The sequence below is a fragment of the Typopeltis vanoorti genome, chromosome 8, assembly GCF_054136105.1.
Source record: "Typopeltis vanoorti isolate ZY-2024b chromosome 8, IOZ_Tvanoo_1.0, whole genome shotgun sequence".
Classification (NCBI taxonomy): domain Eukaryota; kingdom Metazoa; phylum Arthropoda; class Arachnida; order Uropygi; family Thelyphonidae; genus Typopeltis; species Typopeltis vanoorti.
Window position 1 is genome coordinate 18,824,555 of NC_143556.1, and position 23,570 is coordinate 18,848,124.

Genomic DNA, 23,570 nt, shown 5'->3' on the forward strand with positions numbered 1-23,570 from the left:
ATAGCTCTTTATCTTTTGAAAACCAGGTGACAAAATAAGTACACAGTAGTCCATATGTGGCTTATGGCCTTGTACAATATAACCAGAATCTCCCACAATTCAGCCTCTGCATCATTGCCAGAATTCATTATATTGTCCTCACAATTTTGGCAATGTGTCTCCTAAACATCCCAACTTTGTTTCCCAAATTTTAAAACCTTTTTTTTTTTTTGCAATACCAACTGGCATCCCCCACACCAATTCACTCAATTTATTCAAGTCTTCTTGTAAGGCCAAAACATCTTCTGTGCTCTTTATAGTTCATCCCAACTTTGCATCATCTGCAAACAACTGAATATCCCCATCCAAATCTTTGCCAATATCATTGACATACAGATTAACAGCAATGACCCTAAAACAGACCCCTGAGGCACACCACCAGGTATGCCTATCTGATAGGTATCAGATAGCCAGTCTCCAATCCAATGCACTAATCTAATATCCAACTACATCCACTCTGGTTTGACTATCAACTTATCATACCTATCAGATAGCCAGCCTCTGATCCAATGCACTAATCTAATATCCAATCCCCATCCGCTCTAGTTTGACTATCAACTTATCGTGCAGTAATATATCAAAAGCTTTTGTGAAATCTAAGTATACTACTGTGCATCCCTCTTCTCTGCCTAAAGAAGCCATCACCTTATTGTAATAAGTAGATTAATAAAACATAACCTTCCTTTAGCAAATCTATGCTGTCCATCAAAGATAATTCCATTGTTGTCAACCACTTCTGGAACCTAGTTCTCACTAGTTTCCCAAACAACTTAACCACACCTGAAACACAGATAGGCCTATAATTTGATGCCTGAGTTCTATCACCTCCCTTATGAATCAGCACAATCTTGCCCTCCTTCCACTACTTTGGAATTCGATCCAGTGCAAGAGTTATATTAAAAAAATATGAGAAGGCAGATATCAACTCCTTGGCACATTCCTTCAGAATATGTGGTGATATATTATCAAGTCCGACAGCTTTAACTTCAAGTTTGCTCAATTCCCCATATACCTCTTGCTCTCTTACAATCTCTCCTCTCCATGATGTAACATTCACAAGAATGAAAGACTTTTATGAACTGCTTATTATGTATCTCCACTATATCTTCTGCAGTAGTTGTCCTTATACCATTTTCTCCAATCAATGTTATCTTTCCATAATCATTCTTTTTTTTTTTTTTTTGGTGCAAAATATATTGAAAGAGCTCCCTAGGATTCTTTTTGACTTCATTAGCTAATTTTTGTTCATACTTCACTTTTGCTACCCTACCAACCAAGTCATCCTCCTTGCCTGGTCTTTGTAATCCTCATGGAATTGGTTACTACCACTTCTCTTATGCTGCCTCCATAATGCCTTTTTTTTTTTCTGTATCGCATGCTTAATCTTTTCATTCATCCATTTCATATCTACCTTATTTAACTTTCTGACCTTTGGAATACATTTAGACACTGCTTCTACTAGATAGTTCTTGAATATCCCCCCCCCCAAAAACGGCATTGATCTCTTTTCCAATTAACTCCTCATTCCAAGCTACATCTGCAAGCTATCTCCTGAGCTCTTCATAATCACCAGCCTTGTAGTTCCACATGTTGGAACGTACATCCTAGTTTCGAATCCGCCATTTTGTTGTAACGTACTCTTATTAATAAAATCTATTAATTGCTAATTGATCACTAATCCAAATGTAGAGAAATTTATATTTATACTGCACCACCCTATATTTAGATTAGTCTATATAAAATAGTAGAATCAATCTTCAATTAAATTAGCAGTCTCCTTACTCATTCAGGCCGAATTTAATATTTTTCACTTGAGGCTCCTGCTAGATTCGAATTATTTATGAACGGTGCAATAAAAAAGAATCAGGCAAACACAGTATTGAAATTAATAAAACAAAACATTTAATATAAAGTTATATGACAAATACATGAATTCCACTTCTAAAATAAGACATTACAATTAAGTTAGTACATCGGGTCAAATCATTCATATTAATTCAGTCTTCAAAATCTTCACATACAAGTTTCACAGTTTTCTCAATTACAAGGTTCCTTACTCAGATTAATACAACAGAATTTCTAGTTTAATTAGTTTGCTCATATTTCTCAGTTATACTCCACACTTAACTCTCAGCTGGCACTTATCATATCATTAAACACGGCAGATATTATTTCAAGGCAAATTATTTTTAACTTCTAACTTCGGTGATATGCCACAGTAAATGTTAGAATGAGCAAAATCGAACTATCACTCAAGTCTTCATACACAGAAACAAATAAAATATGACTGTCCTTACCGGAATCAATCTTCAGCACGTCAGATTTAATGTGAGCACATCTTCAAATTATATTTATTACACCTATGGAACACATTTAAAAAGAATTCTTCAAGGTCATAACTAGATTATTATTTGTCGCGCTTCACAATTCTCGACGGCAACTATAGGACAGATTGATATCCTTGTTTACTACTTCACAACAAATTAAGCTCTGTACCATTCTTCCTAAAAGCAATATAGAAATAAGTAGTAATTCTAAGCTAACTGGATCTATTCTGCATCCTTCATTAACCTTCCAGTCCTTTAATTATCCAAATACGGCACCAAATCCCTATTAATGCCACTGCTGACTTTACTTTCAGCTATCTATAAGTTTTCACTTCGTCTTAGCACACTTTTAAATACTACTCTCTTGAATTCCTGCCCTTCAGTCCTTTTTATTTACCTTCACCCCCTTGCTTATATCCTTCCTTTTTCCCGCTTCAAAAACTCTCTCTTCTTTTTTCTTATATTACCACTCATATATTTTTCTTCTCTCCTCGTTATCGAAGCTCACGGTCTACCCACGTGCATTCCATTTTATTTCTCTCTCCATGGCAACGTACAAAACGTAAACATTCACGTTAATGTTACATAAGGCTATACTTTTACATTGAGTAATGAAAAACATTAATAAAATATTACAGCTACTTAATTTTCTCTTTCATTTCATTTACAATTAATAATAATAAAATATATGTTACAGTATACATATAAGGTACATTAAATTATATACATATAATTTCTCATAATATTATTGAAGGAATAAAGTAAATAAGATAAATGATATTTATCACTGGGTCCTTCCAATAGTAAAATATACATTAAAATTATTTAATATAATAATAGCTGATGAAATTCAGGAATAATACATGAAAAATAATTCTTAAGCAAGGGATTAACAAATAATTTTTAAACAAGTCATGCTTAATATATGATAGGTTATGTTAAATGTGAATGAAGAACAAAATATACATAAAAATTTCATTCACAGTTTAACACACATATACTCTTTTCTCACAAAGGTACTCACACTGCTGGCAACAATCCAGGTAATCACTTCATGGTCACTCTCACCAACCGGAGGGTGATTTCACACTTCATTTATAATTACACCCTCTGATGAACTGATCAAATCCAAGACCCTCAATCCTTATGTGCCCTCTGTTATATACTCTCTGAGGTAGTTGTTTTTCAAAAACACAAGAAACTCATTTTCTTTACTCTCAGTTGCAATCTCATCATCCCAGTCTATATTGCCATAAAAATCACCCATGATAATAACTTTTCTTATTTGCTTGGATAATTTGATTATACATTTTACAATTACTGCCATCCTCATTACCAGGTCTATAACAACATCCAATTATTTCATTCTATTCACCTCTATTTCACACCATACTGCCTCAAAACCACTGGCACTATTTCCCTCTTGCATCTCTACTTTATATCGACATAACTCTTTCTCTATCATTAATAGCAGCACTCCTCCTTCCTTTTTTACCCTTTCTATCCTCACGAAACATTTCTATTCCAGTCAGGATGTCATCCTAATCCAACCATGTCTCACTTATTACAAAAATTTTTTGGTGAACAGACTCAATTAATGCAACCATTTCATTTGCCTTGTTTCTTAACTTCTAGCATTTGTATACAAACACAGCAATTTATTCCTGGATCTATAGCTAGTTCCACTGACATCACTTATTTGATGTGACTTCTCCGTGCTTAACTCGAGCAATTTCTTTTTCTCCTTATGCATCTTCGAACCTTTTTCAGATTGAACTGTTTTCCCTTGATCCCAGGTCATCCCCTTCTTTCCTATCTACACATGCATTCACATCCTCTTGGAGCATCTACCTTTCTCATGCTGTGTTCCTCTGTCCACCCTGAGCCTCCCCGTTTGTCTGTCATCTTGCACACCTGTTCTCTTATTCTCTATACTCATGTGCCGCTCACTTTTTCATTCACAACCACTTCTTCAATCTCTCCTGTCTTACTCTCCATTCTTCCACATTGCTTACCACTATCATATTCATTCTCTATACTCACTTCTCCACCTTCCAGAAGCAATTACTCCAAGCAACTCACACCAAAACCACTCAAATGCAGTTCATTACTCTTATACAGTTCACTTCGTCCTTCAAACTCACTTCACACATTAACAAACTGCACTCCTTTCTCCTCACACATTTCTGCTAACATATCATTCATAATAACCTCTTGATATCCAATCTGACATGTTCTTTATTTGCAGTCAAGTCATTTGTACCTATTAAAACTACCAACTCTTTTACTCGCTTATTCCTCTTATATAATGCCTCAATCACTCTACTCATTCTACCTCTAATAAAACATACTTTATGCATCCTCTCATCTAGTACACCTTTAATAATTGAATCATCATACAACGCTACTCGTGAGTCTTTCGTTACCTCTTTTATACCAACACTATTTGTTTTCATCATTTTCACTCTTCCATACATATCTTGAATTTCATTATTATTATTATTATTATTATTATTATTATTATTCAGGCCTCCATGGAGTCAAAAGACTCATCGTGGGAGGTCCTTTCTAAGAAACACAAGTCTATCAAGACTCATAATTTCCAGGAATGGCACCTTGTCGTGACTCCTTTCTGCTGTTCAACCAAGTGAAAGAACTCCCCAGTGTCAACCCTGTAACCACCTCTCAACAGTTTAAAAGTTTCAATCATATCACCCCTCCTTCTTCTATCCACCAAACTCTGCAGTCCACACTCCCTCAGCTGATCCTCATAACTAACATCGTACAGTCCCAACACCATCTTTGTTATCCGCCTTTGTACCCTTTCCACAGTTAATTTATCCCTTCAAATCCTGGGTACCAGATCTGAGAACAGTAGTCTAAGTGTGGTCTGATCAGAGTCTTATACAACGGAATGATAACCATTTTATCTCTGCATGTCAGTGTTCTTTTCATTATTGCAGCAATCCTCTGCGTTACCTTCATTACCTTTGCAATATGTCCCCTAAATTTCAGGTTTATATCAATAATCAAACCCAGATCTCTTGTCTCTCCTACTTCCTCCAGTTTAACTCCTCCCATAGAATATGCAGCATCCCATCAATGTGTTCCAAACCTCAAGACCTTACATTTTGCTGCATTAAACTGACACCCCCATTCATTTGCCTCTATCTAGCTTATTCAAATCTTCTTGCAGGGCTACCACAACTGCACTATTACTAATAACCCTTCCCAGCTTTGCATCATCCGCAACCGAATATCCCCTTGCAATCCGCAGACAATGTCATTGATATAAAGGTTAAACAATATAGGTCCCAGTACTCAGCCCTGTGGAACCCCACTTGTAACCTTCTGCCTCTTTGATATTGATCCACCATATACAACTCTCTGATACCTATCGGACAGCCAATCCTGAATCCAGTTGACCAATCTGATATCCAGACCTATGTGCTGCAACTTGAATATCAGCATATCATGTGGCACCCTGTCAAATGCCTTTGCTAAGTCTAGGAAAATGGCAGTATATGTCTTTTCCTCATCTAATGCTCTTGTAACTTTATCATAAAAGGCTAGCATGCTAAAACAAGAGCGCCCCTTCACGAATCCATGTTGACTCTCACTGATAACATTACCCTGATCTGCCCAATGCTGTATATGGTCCCTCACTACTTTCTCCAAGATCTAACTACTGATGACACACAAACTGGCCTATAATTAGACACTTCCAGTCTGCTACTGCGCTTATGCAATGGTACTATCTTACCTTCCTTCCATTCCATGGGCACCATTCATGCAGCCAGACTTTCATTGAAAAGCCGGGTCAAGAGCACTGTATGTTCCTTAGCACATTCTCTCAAAACTTGTGGTGAAATACCATCCAGTCCCACAGCTTTATTAACATCCAGAGTACTCAGTATGTGGAACACACTCTCCTCCTGCACCTCTAAATCTTGAACCTGCTCTATCCCTCTAGTATTCAAATTGACTCCTCCAGGATGAAATACTCCAATAAAGTGTTCATTGAACAATTCCACTATGTCCTCTGCATCAATCACTCTATTTCCATTTTTATCCCACAATGTCATTCTTCCATAGTCATTTCTCCTCTTACTGGCCACATAGCTAAAAAATTCCCTAGGATTTTCCTTGGATCTAAGGGCCAATCTTTTCTCACATTCCAGTTTTGTCTTCCAGCAGTATCGGAATATTGTTGGCTCATAAAGATTCGTCATCATTTGCATAAGAGATGAATTCAAAAATTATGCCATAATTAATTAAAATCAATTTTGAAAGTAACACAAGTTTTGATTTCATCTCCTTTAGATATTTAAAATTTAATGAGACATTAAGAGTAATATAAAAATTTGATTTGTTGAAATATACCTGTAAATTTTTATCAAACCAACGATTACAACTATTCCAGATAGCTCCTCCACCATGAATTACTTGGTTCATTGCATGGTTAATTCTATCTCCTGTGTTAGGAATTGCTTTGTCAAGGCATAACACAAACAGGGACTTATGTATTGATTTAAGGGCCTCTTTGTTTCTTTCATCTATTTGCAAGAAGAAAATAAGCATTTTAAGGTCAGTACATTTGGAATTTTCAATAATTTTCTGAAAAGTTTTATATTTTCATAACTATTAATAAATATCATATATCATAACTGGTTTTTAACATTTACAAAAGTTTAATATAATATGATTTATTTTATTGTATAAGGGTAAAAGTTAAATAACAGGGAGAAGACCTCAAAGTGCAATGCAAAGACTGGAAAAAAATGGCTGCACTTCTATGGTAACCTATTATTAGGTCTACCTGGATACCAAACAAAGGAATACTAGCAATTTTGGACATACCTGACCAAAACAGTTTGTACTATCTGAAATCATAAAAAAATATAATGGTAAAACATTACCTAATCCTGCAGTTTTCATTTGGAAACCAAGAAACAGTAAAATAAAAAAAAATGAGTGACTCGAAGAACCACCAACTCAGCAGAACTGATGATATGCACAAATTACATTCAATTCATCAAAGGGAAAAGAGGTGAAACTAGCATAGAAATTATAGAAATACCACGTTGACATAACTGATATTATTGAGACAAATAAGACAAGAACAGGTAAGGTATTCCTTAAATAATAAGATTTTGGATTGCTGCAATACTGAGAAGGATGCTGACCTGCAGAGATAAAAGAGTTGTCATTCCATTGTATAAAGCCCTGATCAGACCACACTTGGGCTATTGTTCTCAAATTTGGTCCCCAGGATTTGAAGAAGGATAAATTAACTGTGGAAAGGGTACAGAGGCAGATAACAAAGATGGTTTCAGGACTGTACAATGTTAGTATGAGAATCAGCTGAAGGAATGTGGACTGCAGAGTTTAGTGGATAGAAGAAGGAGAGGTGATATGACTGAGACTTTCAAACTGTTGAGAGGTAGTTACAGGGTTGACACTGGGGAATTCTTTCGCTTGGTGGAACATGGGGAAGGAGTGAGGACAAGGGGCCATCCCTGGAAGTTACAAAAGGAAGCTGTGAGGAAGAGGGTGAAGAGTGGTTTCTTTGCATGGAGGATGGTTGAACCATGGAATGCATTGCCTGATAGAGTGGTGAGAGCAAGAATGGTCAGTGAGTTCGAGTAGTATGATAGACTTTGTATTTTCTAGGAAGGACCTCTCATGATGAGTTTCCATGGAGGTCTCAATAACAATAATAATAATTATAATTATATTCAGACAAACATGATTAGGAGAAAAAATGAGTAGCTCTAGTATTTGATACTAATATGAAGATAAACTTATTGAATAGCAATCGATTTCATAGAGTGATGAAAGAAAATTTCAAAAAATTTCAAAACTGAAAAATTAGACTTACTTTTACTTGCATGTAGGATCTCTCAAAAGGATCTATCAGGGAAGGAATAGTAGTAGAATTTTTTTGAGTCATCAGAGAGGATTACTAACATAAGAAAAAGCTGGTTCTTGTTGGAGACCTAAACAGCTGAGTTGGAATTGAATCCTCAGCATATAGGATTATTTTGGAAAAAAAAATGGAAAAAAGAGCAAAGCTAATAATATGTAAATACTTGGGAGATTTCTGTTCAGGACAAGGACTAGTAATTACTAACAGCACATTTCCACATAAAGTTGGAATAACTTTACACGTAGGCAACACACAAAACAAGAAATGTCTTATTGATGGTAATGTCTTCAAATTGGTTCAAGATACATAAGCATAAACAATATTTGAAATAAAAAGAAAAGAAACATTTTTTATTGTTTAATTAGTTTTGTATCCTTATGGCAGATTTCTTCAAGAGAGAAAAAAAAAGGAAAATTATTATTACCTGACACCTCCAGGGAGTCCAAAGACTCATCGAGGGAGGCACCTACTCCACAACTCTCCATCTCCACCACTCAATCCACCAACTACGATGAAACGCAACCACCTCCATCATTTACAATGCTATCTACTGCTGACCACCACCATTAGTATTTTCACAGACAATCACAAGAGCTATGCTCACAGCAGAATTTGAACCCACAGCCTTTTGACTGGAGAGGGGATATGCTAACCACTGGGCCAACCAGGCTGGTGAGTATATTATGATATAAACAAAGAAAAACTGCCACCATAATGTGACAGTATATAATTGTTTGATAATTTAACAAATATTTACTTATTACTTATATCATTCAGATATAGATGAAATGTGTAATGTCTAATCCTTTCTTTTAGTGTTGCACGGTGATCAGCATTCACTTCTCTGCTTTCTTTTTTTATTCTATTGGTAGGGTCGTAGTTAACAAGTTGATATGTATTGTTGTCCGAGACTAGCAGATTCATTTTTCCAAATATGTGGTTCAGTTTAGAATAACAGTGACATTGCCTTTGTCGTCTCTAGTTATTACGATGTCCGGATTTGATTTTAGTGATTTCACCGCTGTTAATTTGTGTTTTGTTAAGTTGCTTGTGATTGTTTTCTTATAATTTACATTTAAATTATGATGATGATCCTAATATGAGATCGAAACATCGGGAAATTAAAATAGTTATTTATAATATGGTTATTAAGTCCATAATTTCTAAAATGAGTGTAATGTCTAACATATCCTAGTTCTACATTATTATTATTACCATGTGATACCTCAAATGGCAAACTGGAGAACTCGTTGCTGGATAACACTCCATACAACCCATCATCTCCATTATTTATTCCTCCATCTACACACAACATCACTATCCACACACACACACACACACACACACACACACACACACACACACACACACACACACACACACACACACACACACACACACACACACGCACGCACGCACGTGTGCACACACACACACACACTAATATTGAAAGTTTATTTTTCACTTGGTTAGAGTATAATAAATTTAGTTTAATCCTTTATCCAAGTGTGAGCAAACAAAGTTTGCACCTGAAAGTATCTTCAGGACTGGGGTAAGGTGGTACACACCTTACCCCAGTCCTGAAGTTCCCCTTGTTCTATCGCACAAAAGATTTCCTCAGTGTCAATCCTGTAACTATCACCCAACAGTTTAAATGTCACAATCATATCACATATTCCTCTTCTATTCCTCAAACTCTGAAGTGCCCTGGTGTGTACCACCTTACCCCAGTCCTGAAGATACTTTCAGGCGCAAACTTTGTTTGCTCACACTTGGATAAAGAATTAAACTAAATTTATTATACACACACTAATAGAATTTTTTGTCTGTAACATTATTATTATGTCCTCCCACAAGGCTCATTGTGGGAGGACTGTTCACACAACACAAAGTCTCTCATGCCACTCCTTACACTTAATCATCAATCGTGCAATCACTATCCTATCAGGCAATCCATTGTCCAGCTAGTCTCCATGTAAAAGTCACTTCTGACTCTCTTCCCTACCACTTCCATTTGCAACTTTCAGGGATGGATCCTCCTCTTCTCCTTTCCCCTTGTTCTATTGCACAAAAGATTTCCTCAGTGTCAATCCTGTAACTATCTCCCAACAGTTTAAATGTCACAATCATATCGCATATTCCTCTTCTATTCCTCAAACTCTGAAGTCCTCATGCCATCAGTCTATCGTCTTAACTAATGTTGTACAGTCCTCATATCATTTTTATTATCTACAGAAGCTCTCTCTCTCAAAGGTTAATTTATCTGATTCGAATACCAGTGAATAGATCTGAGCTCAGTAGTCCAAATGTGGTCTAATCGGGGCTTTATACAATGGAATCACCATTCTTCTATCTAAGGCAGTCAGTGACCTACTTAATATTGTAGCTATCCTCAGAGTTACCTTTACAATATGTCCCCTAAACTTCAAATTTCTATCAATCATCATCAGAAGATCCCTTGCCTCCTCTAATTTAGTTCCACTGATAGCGTATGTGGCCTCCTCTCAGCAAATCCCAAATTTCAAGACTTTAATTTAAAGACATTTAGTTCCAAACGGCTATTTTTCTGGTATCCTTAATAATAATTAAGGGGATACAAATCCCTTGTTGTTCAACTGCTAGTAAGCAAAACTCTAAGATCGAGAACTACGAATCTATGAGTTTCATATATACCGAAAAACTATTGGCGAATCCAAGTGTAAATGACCACTTGGTAGTACAACACCAAGGCAACTCGAAGCAAAAGTGGAGCAAGCTCCCTCACTATCCTTGATATTTTCTCATAACGTAAAAACACAGCCCCTAGGGATGTAATGCTGTAATTACATTATGAGGAGAGGTCACTACTCAGACCGGTTTCAATCTTTCTTGAGGTCTCATCAGTGAGTAGGTAGACCTGGAAGATAACAAGGTTTAAGTGAAAAGAACTTACATACCTTTACTATATGAATGCCATAAAAGTGTGTTAGTATATTATAACATAAATTGAAAGCCAAACAGCTATTTTTCTGTTGCAAAATGTAAGGTTTAAAATTTGGAAAACGAAGATGGGATGCGGAATTTATGCTTGGTGAGGATATATTGTTGTAGGTGGAAGAAATAAGAGATCTGGGGGGTGATAATGGATAAGGAACTGAAATTTAGGGGACACATAGCCAAAATTGTGAAGACAACACGAAGGCTTCTGGGAATGATGAGGAGGACACTGAATAGAAGTAAAATCTCTCTACTTCTACACTATGTGTAGAAGCAGGGAGATTCTTGTTCCGTTGTATAAGGCTTTGATTAGGCCACACATGGACTATTGTGCCCAGATTTGGTCACCTGGTTTTCAGAGGGATGAAGAGATGTTGGAAAGGGTCCAAAGGCAACTGGCTAAGGTAGTTTCTGACCTCTAGAATGTCGAGTATGAGGAAAGATTGAGAAGATGTAATTTGCAGAGTCTGGTGGACAGGAGGAAGAGATGAGATATGATACAAGTTATTAATATGATCAATGCTGGAGAAGTTCTACAGAAAATAGTGGGAATTGTGAGAGAACCAAAGGTCATCCCTGGAAACTGTATAAAGAGGGTGTGAGTAGTGGAGTGAGAGGCAGGTTTTTTCATGCAGAGTTGTAAATGATTGGAAAGCCTTGCCTGAGAATGTGGTGTCTGCAAGGAGTTTGAGTGTGTTTAAAACATGGTATGATGAGCTGTGTGTGTGTGATAAAAAGACCTCCCAGATGAGTCTTTGACTCCATGAGGTCTTGGGGTAATCATCATCATCATCATCATCATGCATATCAAGGATTTAGGCCTAGCATGGCCTGTTCCGGTCTTAGAAGTCATTGTTGAATCGTTTAAGAGGACGTCCTGGTTTTCTTTTCCCTAATGGCTTGTACTTTAAGGCTTCTTTTGGTAATCTTTCTGTTTTCATTCTTTCAATGTGTTCCATCCATTTATGCTTATATTTTAAAATTTTTTTTATTACTGATTCTTGGTTTAATTGCCTGATAGAGTGGTGAGAGTGAGAACGGTCAATTCGTTTAAGCAGTGGTATGATAGACTTTGTGTTTCCTAAGAGGGACGTCCCTCGATGAGTCTTGATAGACGTGTTTCTTTCATCATGGGAGAAAGGACCTCCCACGATGAGTCTTTTGACTCCATGGAGGCCTGAATAATAATAATAATAATTTTTATAATAATAATAATAATAATAATAATAATAATAATAATAATAATAATAATAATTTCTTCATTTCTACTGTTATTAATCTTTGTTTGTCTTTTTGTTTTATTGTCCAGATTTCACTTCTGTTAAATCTTGAATGAAGGAGAATTTATAATGTATTACCTTTCATTCAGATTTAACAAGTATTTAAATTCTCGATGTAATACTTGCATATTAATAAAAACAAATTGAATGTAAATGAAATGATAATAACATCCTTGATTTGAAATTTGCTGAATATTGTATTGTCAAATCTGTTATGCAAAAAAAAAAAAAAAAAAGGAGGGGGAAACAATTTAGAAATGGGTGAAGTGTGTGCTAGTTTGCAAACATTAGGCTAAAATCCCAGACAAGATAAGAAGATTAAATCATGACCTGAGGCCATCACATATGCAAAGGTCTACATTGCAGGGTGTGTGTGTGTGTTGGGGGGGGGGGGGTCTCCCATGGACGAGAATGAGAATCATCGGAATGGAGTGAAGAGGAATTGAGGTGCCATGTGAAGGTCATCGAGGGGGTATATGGTTTTTTCTGACACGAAAACGATGCTTTGGCTTTTTGGGCTTTTGCCTTTTATCTGTTCCCGTCGTTCCCGGAGAAAGGAGTTCCAGTGAGGTTAGGTGAAGATGAATGAGAGTGGCTATGCAGCCATGTAGAATGCCAACGTGCATATAGGTCTCGGCATGGCAGAAAGTCAACGTAGGCCGAGAAGGAAATGCGGAACCTTGTGGAATAACATCGGCAGCAGTGCTTCGTGAACATCGTATGCAACGAATCGTGATCGTATTCGCATATATATCTTCCAGGAAAGAACCTAAGAAACGTATCAGCCAGTTGACCTCATCGAAAACAGACCAGATGAAGAAAACGCGAGCTGTATAATTCCAATTGTTGATTGCAGTGAGATCCCGACACTTCAGTAAAGTAAGAACTTTTCAATTTTGTATACAAAGAAAGTTAGATTGTGACGGTAAAAGGGACTAATTAGAATTGTGATTTAAGAAGTGTTGTAGGACTTTAGGAGTTGAACCATGAATAGGGAATAATTGATCTGAGTCAGAAAACTTGGAAAAGTGCAGTGTGAAAATATTCTAGTTTGTCATTTTTGGGTAGTTCTTGAACAAATAATTGTATGACAATAATCTGAGTGTTAAGTAATTAGAAGGACATCCCATTTTAATAGTATTTGATATTTCATGTTGTAAGGGAATTAGAATGTCCATGTTACGTCGAGTTATCTTATTTACCTTTCATACTAACATAAGTAAGATAGCATCTATAAAAATACTTGTAACTTGCTTTATTAGTAATGAATAAATTTTTTCTTGTCAACCAAATAACTTGCCTGATCACTAATCTCAATGCACCACTCATAACAAGAACCTATGCATAAATGTATTGGGGATAGTCACGACTGCGGTGTGAAATAAGAATATATTCGATTATTGTGGTTAGAAATAGAGAAGGAAAGGATACAGGATCGTGTGCCATACCAGGTGTTTGCTCTTAGATAAAGAACTTTCTCTTATCTATAGAATTTTGGTGGTGCAGTGTAGACAAATAAATTTTCTGAAATTTGAAACAGGTTAACACTAGTATTCTAGCAAAGGAATTGGCTCTAACCAGAGGCATTTCCTTTGTCTATAGAGTTTTGCACACGTGGGAAATACACTAATAACAGCCAAGGGTTAGAAGTAATAATAAGGATAGAGTCTGTAAGAATTGTATAGGACAAAATTTTAGAGTTGAAGAAGTAACAAGTAAAAATTAAAAATAATACAACATAGGCCAAAATTTAAGGAATGTTTTTATGATATATAATGAGTATAAAATTTAATTTTTGGTTGTGTTTTCTCCTCTATGATCGAAAACACAACCAAAAATTAAATTTTATACTCATTATATATCATAAAAACATGTATATAAACTTTTACACTTCCGTACAATAAGACTAGTAGGGCTAATGTATTGTATACTTTTAGTCTGGTTTGTTTTTGAACTAGGTTTGGTTTAAATATACAGTTAATTACACCTGTTATTTTTAAATATTTTGCAATTTTTACGTTTATATCTTTTTCATTTTCATATGTGATCATACATCCTAGGTAGTTAAATGAATTCACCTGTTCTAAGATCTTGTTATCTATTACTATCTTAATTCTTGCTGGATCTTGTCCTTTAAAGGCCATTGTTTTTGATTTTTCTGTTGATATTATCATACGTAATCTTTGGATATCTCATTTAAATCTAAAATAGCTTTCTGTAAGTTATCTTCAGAATTTATAATTATTATTTGGTCATCGGCAAAAAGGAGAGTGTTTAAGTTCACAGTAGGAGAAAGTTTAATACCTTGATGGAAATAATAATAATAATAATAATAATAATAATAATAATAATAATAATATAAGCAAAGTGATATTAGAACCTATGAAAGTTTTTTAAGGTAAGTTGACTAGAGAGCTTATGGGAATACGCTCCCCGGCATTCACGAGTTGCCTTAGTGCAGGCTACTTAAAAGATATAGGAGCCATCCAAGCATCTATAATCACCTTTTATTAGTCCATTTTGATAAGGTTTCACTGGTCTGACAGCTGTTTCAAATGGGTTAGTACTCTTCAGAAACCAGGTAGAAACCTTAAGATAGCAAAAATTCTCGTTCAGTACTAAGGAACTTGAAATGCCAGAGAAATGTATTTTTTGTACACGAACTCTTTGTCAGTGCATAAAAGTAATTACTAAAATAAAGAGCCAAAAGGCTTCGGTTTGGTGATGCAAAATTATATAAGCAAGTGGATATTAGATCCAGCATTATTTCAAAGCCGAACGTAGAAACTAATGAAGTTTCATAAGGTAAGCTGACCAGAGAGCTTACGGGAATACACTTTCCAGCATTCACAAGTTGCCTTAGTGAACTACTTAAAAGACATAGGCATTGCCCAAGAATCTATATATTTGCCTTTTATTAGTTCATTTTAGGCAATCTCCCAGATCACTCTAAACAAGTGACAAAAAGATCATCCAACTCAGTGGTGACGGTTCTACTCAGTGATAGGCTCACCCTACCAACTGAGCAGAGCCTCTCATATTCCACGAGAAAGCATTCACTGAGACAGTCCCAATAGAGCCTACACCGTAAAACGCCAACCCCCCCCCCCCAATGTTCAAAATGCTCTCTTAAAGGAAACCTTAAGAGAGCAAAAACTCTCGTTCAGTACTAAGGAACTTGAAATGTCAGAGAAATGCATTTTTTGTAAGCAAACTATCTGTAAAAGTAATTACTAAAATAAAAAGTCAAAAGGCTTCAGTTTGGCAATGCAAAATTATATAAGCAAACTGGATATTAGATCCAGCATTATTTCAAAGCTAAAATATAGAAATTATGAAAGTTTCGTAAGGTAAGTTGACCAGAGAGCTTCAGGGAATATGGAAAGGAGTCTAAAGACTCATCAAGGGAGGGCACCACAATGAGTCTTCATCATCATATGATGCCATCCACTGCCCACCACCACCACCAGTTCAAAACAGCTGTCAGGCCACTGAAACCGTATCAAAATAGACTAATAAAAGGCAAATATATAGACACTTGGGCAGCACCTATGTTTTTTAAGTAGTCTGCACTAAGGCAACTTGTGAATGCTGGATAGTATATTCCCATCAGCTCTCTGGTCAATTTACCTTATGAAACTTTCATAGTTTCTACACTCAGATTTGAAATAATGCTGGATCTAATATCTACTTTGCTTATATAATTTTGCATTGCTGAACTGAGCCTTTTGGCTCTTTATTTATGACCCACTAGCGCCCTCTTAGGAAGAGGGCGCTAGTGGGTCAAGCGCTACGAATGTGCTTTGAAGAGCTCCTGATTCAGATAAGTTTTACTAGGAATAATTAAGTATATATGCGTAATTGTTTAAGTAAGAGCGGCTGTAAACGTTGTACGCTACCGATATTATTAGTGTGGGGTTTTTTTTCTTGCTTAAACTAAATACGAAAACGTTAATATTAGACCTAGTAACCTGCAGAGAGAAAAAAATGGCGGCTGCATTGTCATTCCATGATTTTAATTTGGATTTCAGTAGGTTCGTTAAGTGTGAGGTCTGTTATATGTATTCCTTCGATTACATAAATGATTTGTGGATGTTTAGTGCGGATGGAAGAAGGGTGTGTGCGAAATGTGACCTGAACGAGGAATTGATGAATGCGAATATGAAGCTGATAACAGAAAGTGCTAGTACCGATTGTGTCGTGAGTGCACATTTGAAAGAGGATGGCGGGAAAGACAGGCGAAAAAATGTTAAAAAATCAGGAAAAAAGAAAAAGAGCGATTTGACAACCGTAACGGATGTTAAAAGGGACGAAAGTGAGGCGGAAAGAAACGAAATTGAGAGAACGAATGAAAGTAGAAATGGCGTGGTGCAGAAATCGCAAGTAAAAAAAATCGAAAGAATGAATGATTGCGAAAAAAGAATGACTGATGGCGAAAGTTGGACGCATGTTGGAACGAAAGTACTGAACCAAAGAAAGATGAATGACAGTAAAAGTGAGAAGAATGATAGCGAAAGTTGGACGTATGTTAGTCCGAAAGTACGGAAACAAAGAAAGATATGTGAGAGTGAAAGTGAGAAGAATGACAGTGAAAGTTGGACGTATGTTGGACCGAAAGTACGGAAACAAAGAAGGATGAATGAGAGGGAAAGTGAGAAGAGAGGGTCGAGAGTTAGAAAGTTAGAAAGATTTAATGATAGAGTGAATGTGTCGCGAGGTTCAGAAGGTGAATTGGATTGGATGAAGCAAGAAATGAAATGGATGCGGAATGAAATTAAGAGAATGCAGGTCAAAACTATTAAAATAAATCATGATGGCATGAAAGAGTTAACAAAAGATGAGCGAGTGGCATTGTATGGTGACTCCATTATTAAAGGTGTGCTAGAGGATAAAATGCACAAGGTATGTTTTCCAGGCGGTAAAATGAGTAGAGTGATTGAGGCATTGAATATGAGGCGGGAACGAGCAAAAGAGTTAATTGTATTAATTGGTACGAATGATTTGAGAGAGAACAAGGAGCATGTCAGAATGAATGTCAGGAGACTGCTTGGAAAGATAAAGGAGAATAGTGTGACAGGAAGGGTGGTCAGTGTGTTGCCTAGGTATGATTGTGGTGAAATGAGGCGGAGAGCAAGGATTATGAATGATATTCTGGCTGAAATGTGTGAGGAGATGGGAGTACAGTTTGTTAATGTGTGGAATGAGTTTGAGGGACGAAGTGAGCTGTATGGGAGCGATGGACTGCATTTGAGTGGTTATGGTGTGAGTCGCTTGGAGAGACTGCTGCTGGAAGGTAGAGAAGTGAATAGAGAGAATGAATCAGATCGAGAGGGGAGTGATGTGGAAGAGCAGGAGAGTAAGACAGGAGAGATTGAAGGAGTGGAAATGAATGTGGAAGTGAGTGGTATGAGTATAGATAATGAGAGAATGGGTGTGCAAGAGGAACAGGGAAACGGGGAGGCTCAGGGTGGACAGGGATACACAGCGTGAGAAAGGTGGATGCTCCAAGAGGAGGTGAGAGAATGTGTAGGCAGGAAAGTAATGGGATGATCAGGGATCAAAAGGAAACAGATGGAATTGCAAAGGGTTCTAAAATGAAGAAGCAGAAAGGGAAATGGCCCCAGTCCAGCATGGAGAGATCACATCGAGTGAGTGGTATCAGTGGAACTAGCTGTAGATCCAGAAATGAGTTGTTGTGTTTGTATACCAATGCTAGAAGTATAAGAAACAAGGCAGAATAAATGGTTGCACTAATTGCGTCTGTGCACCCAGAGATTGTCGGAATAAGTGAGACATGGTTAGATGAGGATGACATCCTGACAGGAATAGAGATGGAAAGGTATGATGTGTTTCGTGAGGATAGAAGGGGTAAAAAGGGAGGGGGAGTGCTATTGATGATAGAGAAAGAGTTATGTCCATACAAGGTAGAGATGCAAGGGGGAAATGGGGCCAGTGGTTTTGAGGCAGTATGGTGTGAGATAGAGGTGAATAGATTCAAATACTTGGTGGGATGTTGTTATAGACCTGGTAATGTGGATGGTGGTGATAGTGAAATGTATAGTCAAATAAGCCAAGCAAATAAGAAAAGGATGATCATTATGGGTGATTTTAATTATGGCAATATAGATTGGAATGAAGAGATAGCAACTGGAAGTAAAGAAAATGAGTTTCTTGAGTTTTTGAGGGATAACTACCTCAGACAGTATGTAACAGAGGGAACAAGAGGATTAAGGGTCTTGGATTTGGTCATCTCATCGGAGGATGTAATTATCAATGAGGTATCAAATCATCCACCAATTGGCGAAAGTGACCATGAGGTGATTACTTGGGTGGTTGCCAGCAGTGCAAGGACCCCTGTGAAAAAAGGGTATATGTGGAACTACAAGGGGGGTGATTATGAAGAGCTCAGGAGACAGCTTGCAGGTGTAGCATGGAATGAGGAGTTAGCTGGAAAAGAGATCAATGCAGCTTGGGGGATTTTCAAAAAATATTTAGTGGATGCAATGTCTAAATGTATACCACGGGTGAGAAGGTTAAATAAGTTAGGTGTGAGATGGATGAATAAAGAGATTAAGCATGCAATACAGAGAAAAAGGGCATTGTGGAGGCAGCATAAGAGAAGTGGAAGTAACCAATTTCATGAGTTCTACAAAGACCAGGCAAGGAGAGTGACTTGGTTGGTGAGAGTAGCTAAAGAGAGGTATGAACAGCAGTTAGCTAATGAAGCTAAAAAGAATCCTAGGGAGTTCTTTCGATATGTAGCCAGCAAAAGAAAGAATGATTATGGAAGGATGACATTGATTGGAGGAAATGGTATAAAGACAGCTGTTGCAGAATGTGTGGTGGAGATACTTAATGAGCAGTTCATAAAGATCTTTCAATCTTGTGAATGTGACTTCATGGAGAGATTAAGAGCAGTTGATGATGGGGAGGAGAGACTGACTGTAAGTGAGCAAGAGGTGTTTGGGGAGTTGAGTAAACTAGATGCAAATAAGGCTGTGGGACTTGATAATATATCACCGCGTATTCTGAAGGAATGTGCCAGAGAGTTGACACCTGCCTTGACATATTTTTTTAATACGAGTCTTGCACTTGGTCAAGTCCCTAAAGAGTGGAAGGAGGGCAAGATTGTGCCACTTCATAAAGGAGGTGATCGAACTCAAGCATCAAACTATAGGCCTATCTGTGTGTCAGGTGTTGTGGTTAAGTTGTTGGAGAAGCTTGTGAGAACTAGGATCCAGAGTTGGGTTGACAACAATGGTATAATCTTTGATGGACAGCATGGATTTGCTAAAGGGAGGTCGTGTTTTAGTAATCTACTTACTTATTACAATAAAGTGACTGCTTCCTTGGACAGAGGAGAAGGATACACAGTAATATACTTGGATTTCGCAAAAGCTTTTGATAGAGTGCCTCATGATAAGTTGACAGTCAAACTAGAGCAGATGGGGTTGGATATTAGATTAGTGCATTGGATTGGAGACTGGCTATCTGATAGGTATCAACAAGTTGTGTATGGGGGTGCAATATCCAGGAAAAGGAAAGTCACTAGTGGAGTGCCTCAGGGATCTGTTTTAGGGCCATTACTATTTAACTTGTATATTAATGATATTGGCGAAGATTTGGATGGAGATATTCAGTTGTTTGCAGATGATGCAAAGTTGGGACGAACCATAAAGAGTAGTGAAGATGTTGTGGCCTTGCAAGAAGACTTGAATAAATTGAGTGATTGGGCAAGCAAATGGGGATGTGGGTTCAATGTTGCAAAATGTAAGGTTTTAAAATTTGGAAAACAAAGATGGGATGCAGAATTTATGCTTGGTGAAAATATATTGTTGGAAGTAGAGGAAATAAGAGATCTGGGAGTGATAGTGGATAAGGATCTAAAATTTAGGGGTCACATCGCCAAAATTGTGAAGACAACACAAAGACTTCTGGGAATGATGAGGAGGACACTGACATGTAGAAGTAGGGAGATTCTTGTTCCATTGTATAAGGCTTTGATTAGGCCACACATGGACTATTGTGCCCAGATTTGGTCACCTGGTTTTCAGAAGGATGAAGAGATGTTGGAAAGGGTCCAAAGGCGACTGACTAAGGTAGTTTCTGACCTCTGGAATGTCGAGTATGAGGAAAGATTGAAAAGATGTAATTTGCAGAGACTAGTGGAGAGAAGGAAGAGGGGAGATATGATAGAGACCTACAAGTTGGTAAGGGGTTGCTATAGGATCAATGGTGGAGAAGTTCTACAGCGAATAGTGGGAGATCAGGGGAGAACCAGAGGTCATCCCTGGAAACTGTATAAAGAGGGTGTGAGTAGGGGAGTGAGAGGCAGGTTTTTTTCGTGCAGAGTTGTGAATGATTGGAATGCCTTGCCTGAGAGTGTGGTGTCTGCAGGGAGTTTGAATGTGTTTAAGACCCGGTATGATGAGATGTGTGTGAGATAAAAGGACCTCCTAGATGAGTCTTTGACTCCATGAGGTCTTGTTTAATAATAATAATAATAATAATAATAATAATAATAATAATAATAATAATAATTTTAGTAATTACTTTTAAGCATAAACCAAGAGTTTGCTTACGAAAAATACATTTCTCTGACATTTCAAGTTTTTTAGTACTGAACAAGAGTTTTTGCTCTCTTAAGGTCTCTTCCTTATTTCTTCCGGTCTTTTCCCCCCTGGGGGGGGGCTTAAGATTACAGGAGAGTGAGTGGAAAGTTTTGCCTTGGGAGAGCAATATGAGTCTCTGGAGGCTGGTGTTTTCTGGCATGACTTCTATTGGGGCCATGTCAGTGAATGCTTTTCCCTGGAATATGAGCAGTTCTGCACAGTGGGAGGGTGAGCCTGTCACTGAGTGGAACCACCGCTGACTTGCACAATCCTTTGGTCACTCATTGGGAGTGTCTGGGGGATTTCCTAATTTTTAGAGAGGTTCTTTAGTTATATAGTGTCTCTGAAGAGAACCAATCAATTCAAAACAGCTGTTAGGCCAGTGAAACCTTATCGAAATGGACTAATAATAGGCAAATAAATAGATGATTGGGCAGCACCTGTGTCTTCTAACTAGTCTGTACTAAGGCAACTCGTGAATGCCAGGGAGTGTATTCTTGTAAGCTCTCTGGTCAATTTACCTTATAAAACTTAAGTGTTGATTAATGATTAAGGTCAAACTTCTACTTACCAAAAGAGAAACAAGTATTTATTAGTTCTATGGACTATGATGGTAAGTAGGAAATTAACATTTTGATATAAGCAAAGTGATATTAGAACCAGTATTATTTCAAAGCCGAATGTAGAAACTATAAAAGTTTTGTAAGGTAAGTTGACCAGAGAGAGCTTATGGGAATACGCTCCTCGGCATTCACGAGTTGCCATAGTTTCAACATTCAGCTTTGTAATAATGTTGGAACTAATATCCACTTTGCTTATATAATTTTGCATCACTGAACTGAAACCTTTGGGCTCTTTATTTTAGTATTTAACATTTTGAATTTAAGCTACCCTCCCCCCCCAATGAAAGAAAAGAATCAGTGCAAACATTTGGTTGTAAGAGATCCATAATGAACCAATAGTCAAAGGTAGATGATAAAGATTATGTAACTTTTATAATATTAATAGTTATGTATTTCTTTTATGTGATGTATTACCAAACCAAATTCTACTAAGGAATTTTACAAATCGGCCCTTCAGAACACATGCAATTTACAGACAAAAATTACTAGTTGTGGTGGTGTTGGAGGTGGGCGGCAGATGGCGTTGATAGAGATGATTCGTAGTAGAGACTAGGTGCAGAGACAGTTGTAGATGTCCTCCCACGATGAGTCTTCGGACTCCTTGGAGGTATCAGGAATAATAATAATAATAATAATAAAGTTCTCACCTAAACACATTACATCATACACTTTTTTCCATGTATCCCTGTTCATTGTAGTGAAGACACCAACTGGATGTGTTTTACCATGTGAATGTCTGAGAACCATCTTCAGAAGCGACAATATTTGGCTTTCACTGAATGGCTTCCCATCCTTGTCGTAGACATCCACTTCAAAAAACTGGAATTAAAAGAAATACGTTATTATATATTCTTTAGGTTATTTTGGCTTTTAGCAGAGTCAACTCTCACTATGGAAAAATGTCAAGAACCACAGGAATAGCTTGTTATAATGGATGCTTTGTTACAGTGAATGTACATGTGAGCTTTGGTTGGGAATTTTTTAAGTAATTTGTTATATTAAATAAGTTTGTTATAATGGTGTTTGCCATAGTATGAGCTGTCAGTAGCACATAACAATGTGTATATTATTGGCAGCATTTCTCATAAAATAATAGGAAAAAGGTAATATTATTATTATTATAATAAGGAAAATAATTTTCTTTCCAAGGAAAAGATAATGTTTTCCAACAGATAAAAAAAAGTAGATGATGAAATCAGAATCAGAAATACATGTGACACCTCCAAGGAGTGCAAAGACTCATCAAATGAGGGAACCTCGATAGGTCTTCAACACCATCACTTAATCCACCAACTACACCAAACTGCCACTGCCAACATCTGGTTAGGGACTCATTTGAATTGATAGTGATTATATAGTGAGTCGAGTCATTTACTATATTTTTTTTCTTTTCCTTTCTAGAGGTCTCAGAAGTTTCCCTTCTGGAAACTCAGATTTTTCACTATGCAAACTACCAGAAGAACAAATACAATTAGAAACAGTAAAATGATCATATTATTATTATTATTATTCAGATCTCCATGGGAGGACAAGACTCATCATGGGAGGCCCACCCCAGAAAACACAAAGAGCATGAATGAACTCACTGACTGTTCATGCTCTTGCTCTCATCACTCTATCAGGCAGTGTATTCAATTGTTCAACCACCCTCCATGCAAAGAAACCACTCCTTACTTTCTTGCTGACAACTTCCTTTCATAACTTCCAGGGATGGAACATCGTCCTTGCTCCTTTCCACTGTTCCACAAAATAAACAAACTTCCCAGTGCAACCCCGTAACTACC

General features: G+C 37.0%; 1 protein-coding gene across 1 annotated transcript in view; it reads right to left on the reverse strand.

Annotated features, from left to right (window-relative positions):
- Nucleotides 1–23,570, reverse strand: part of LOC150103771 (carnitine O-acetyltransferase-like) — a 214,323-nt gene that overhangs the window by 84,929 nt on the left and 105,824 nt on the right. The window contains exons 7-8 of the mRNA XM_090396967.1: nucleotides 22,434–22,605; nucleotides 6,750–6,922 (exon numbers count right to left, since the gene is read on the reverse strand). Of these exons, the coding sequence (XP_090253093.1) occupies nucleotides 6,750–6,922; nucleotides 22,434–22,605 (345 nt within the window). The remainder of the gene's footprint in view (nucleotides 1–6,749; nucleotides 6,923–22,433; nucleotides 22,606–23,570) is intronic.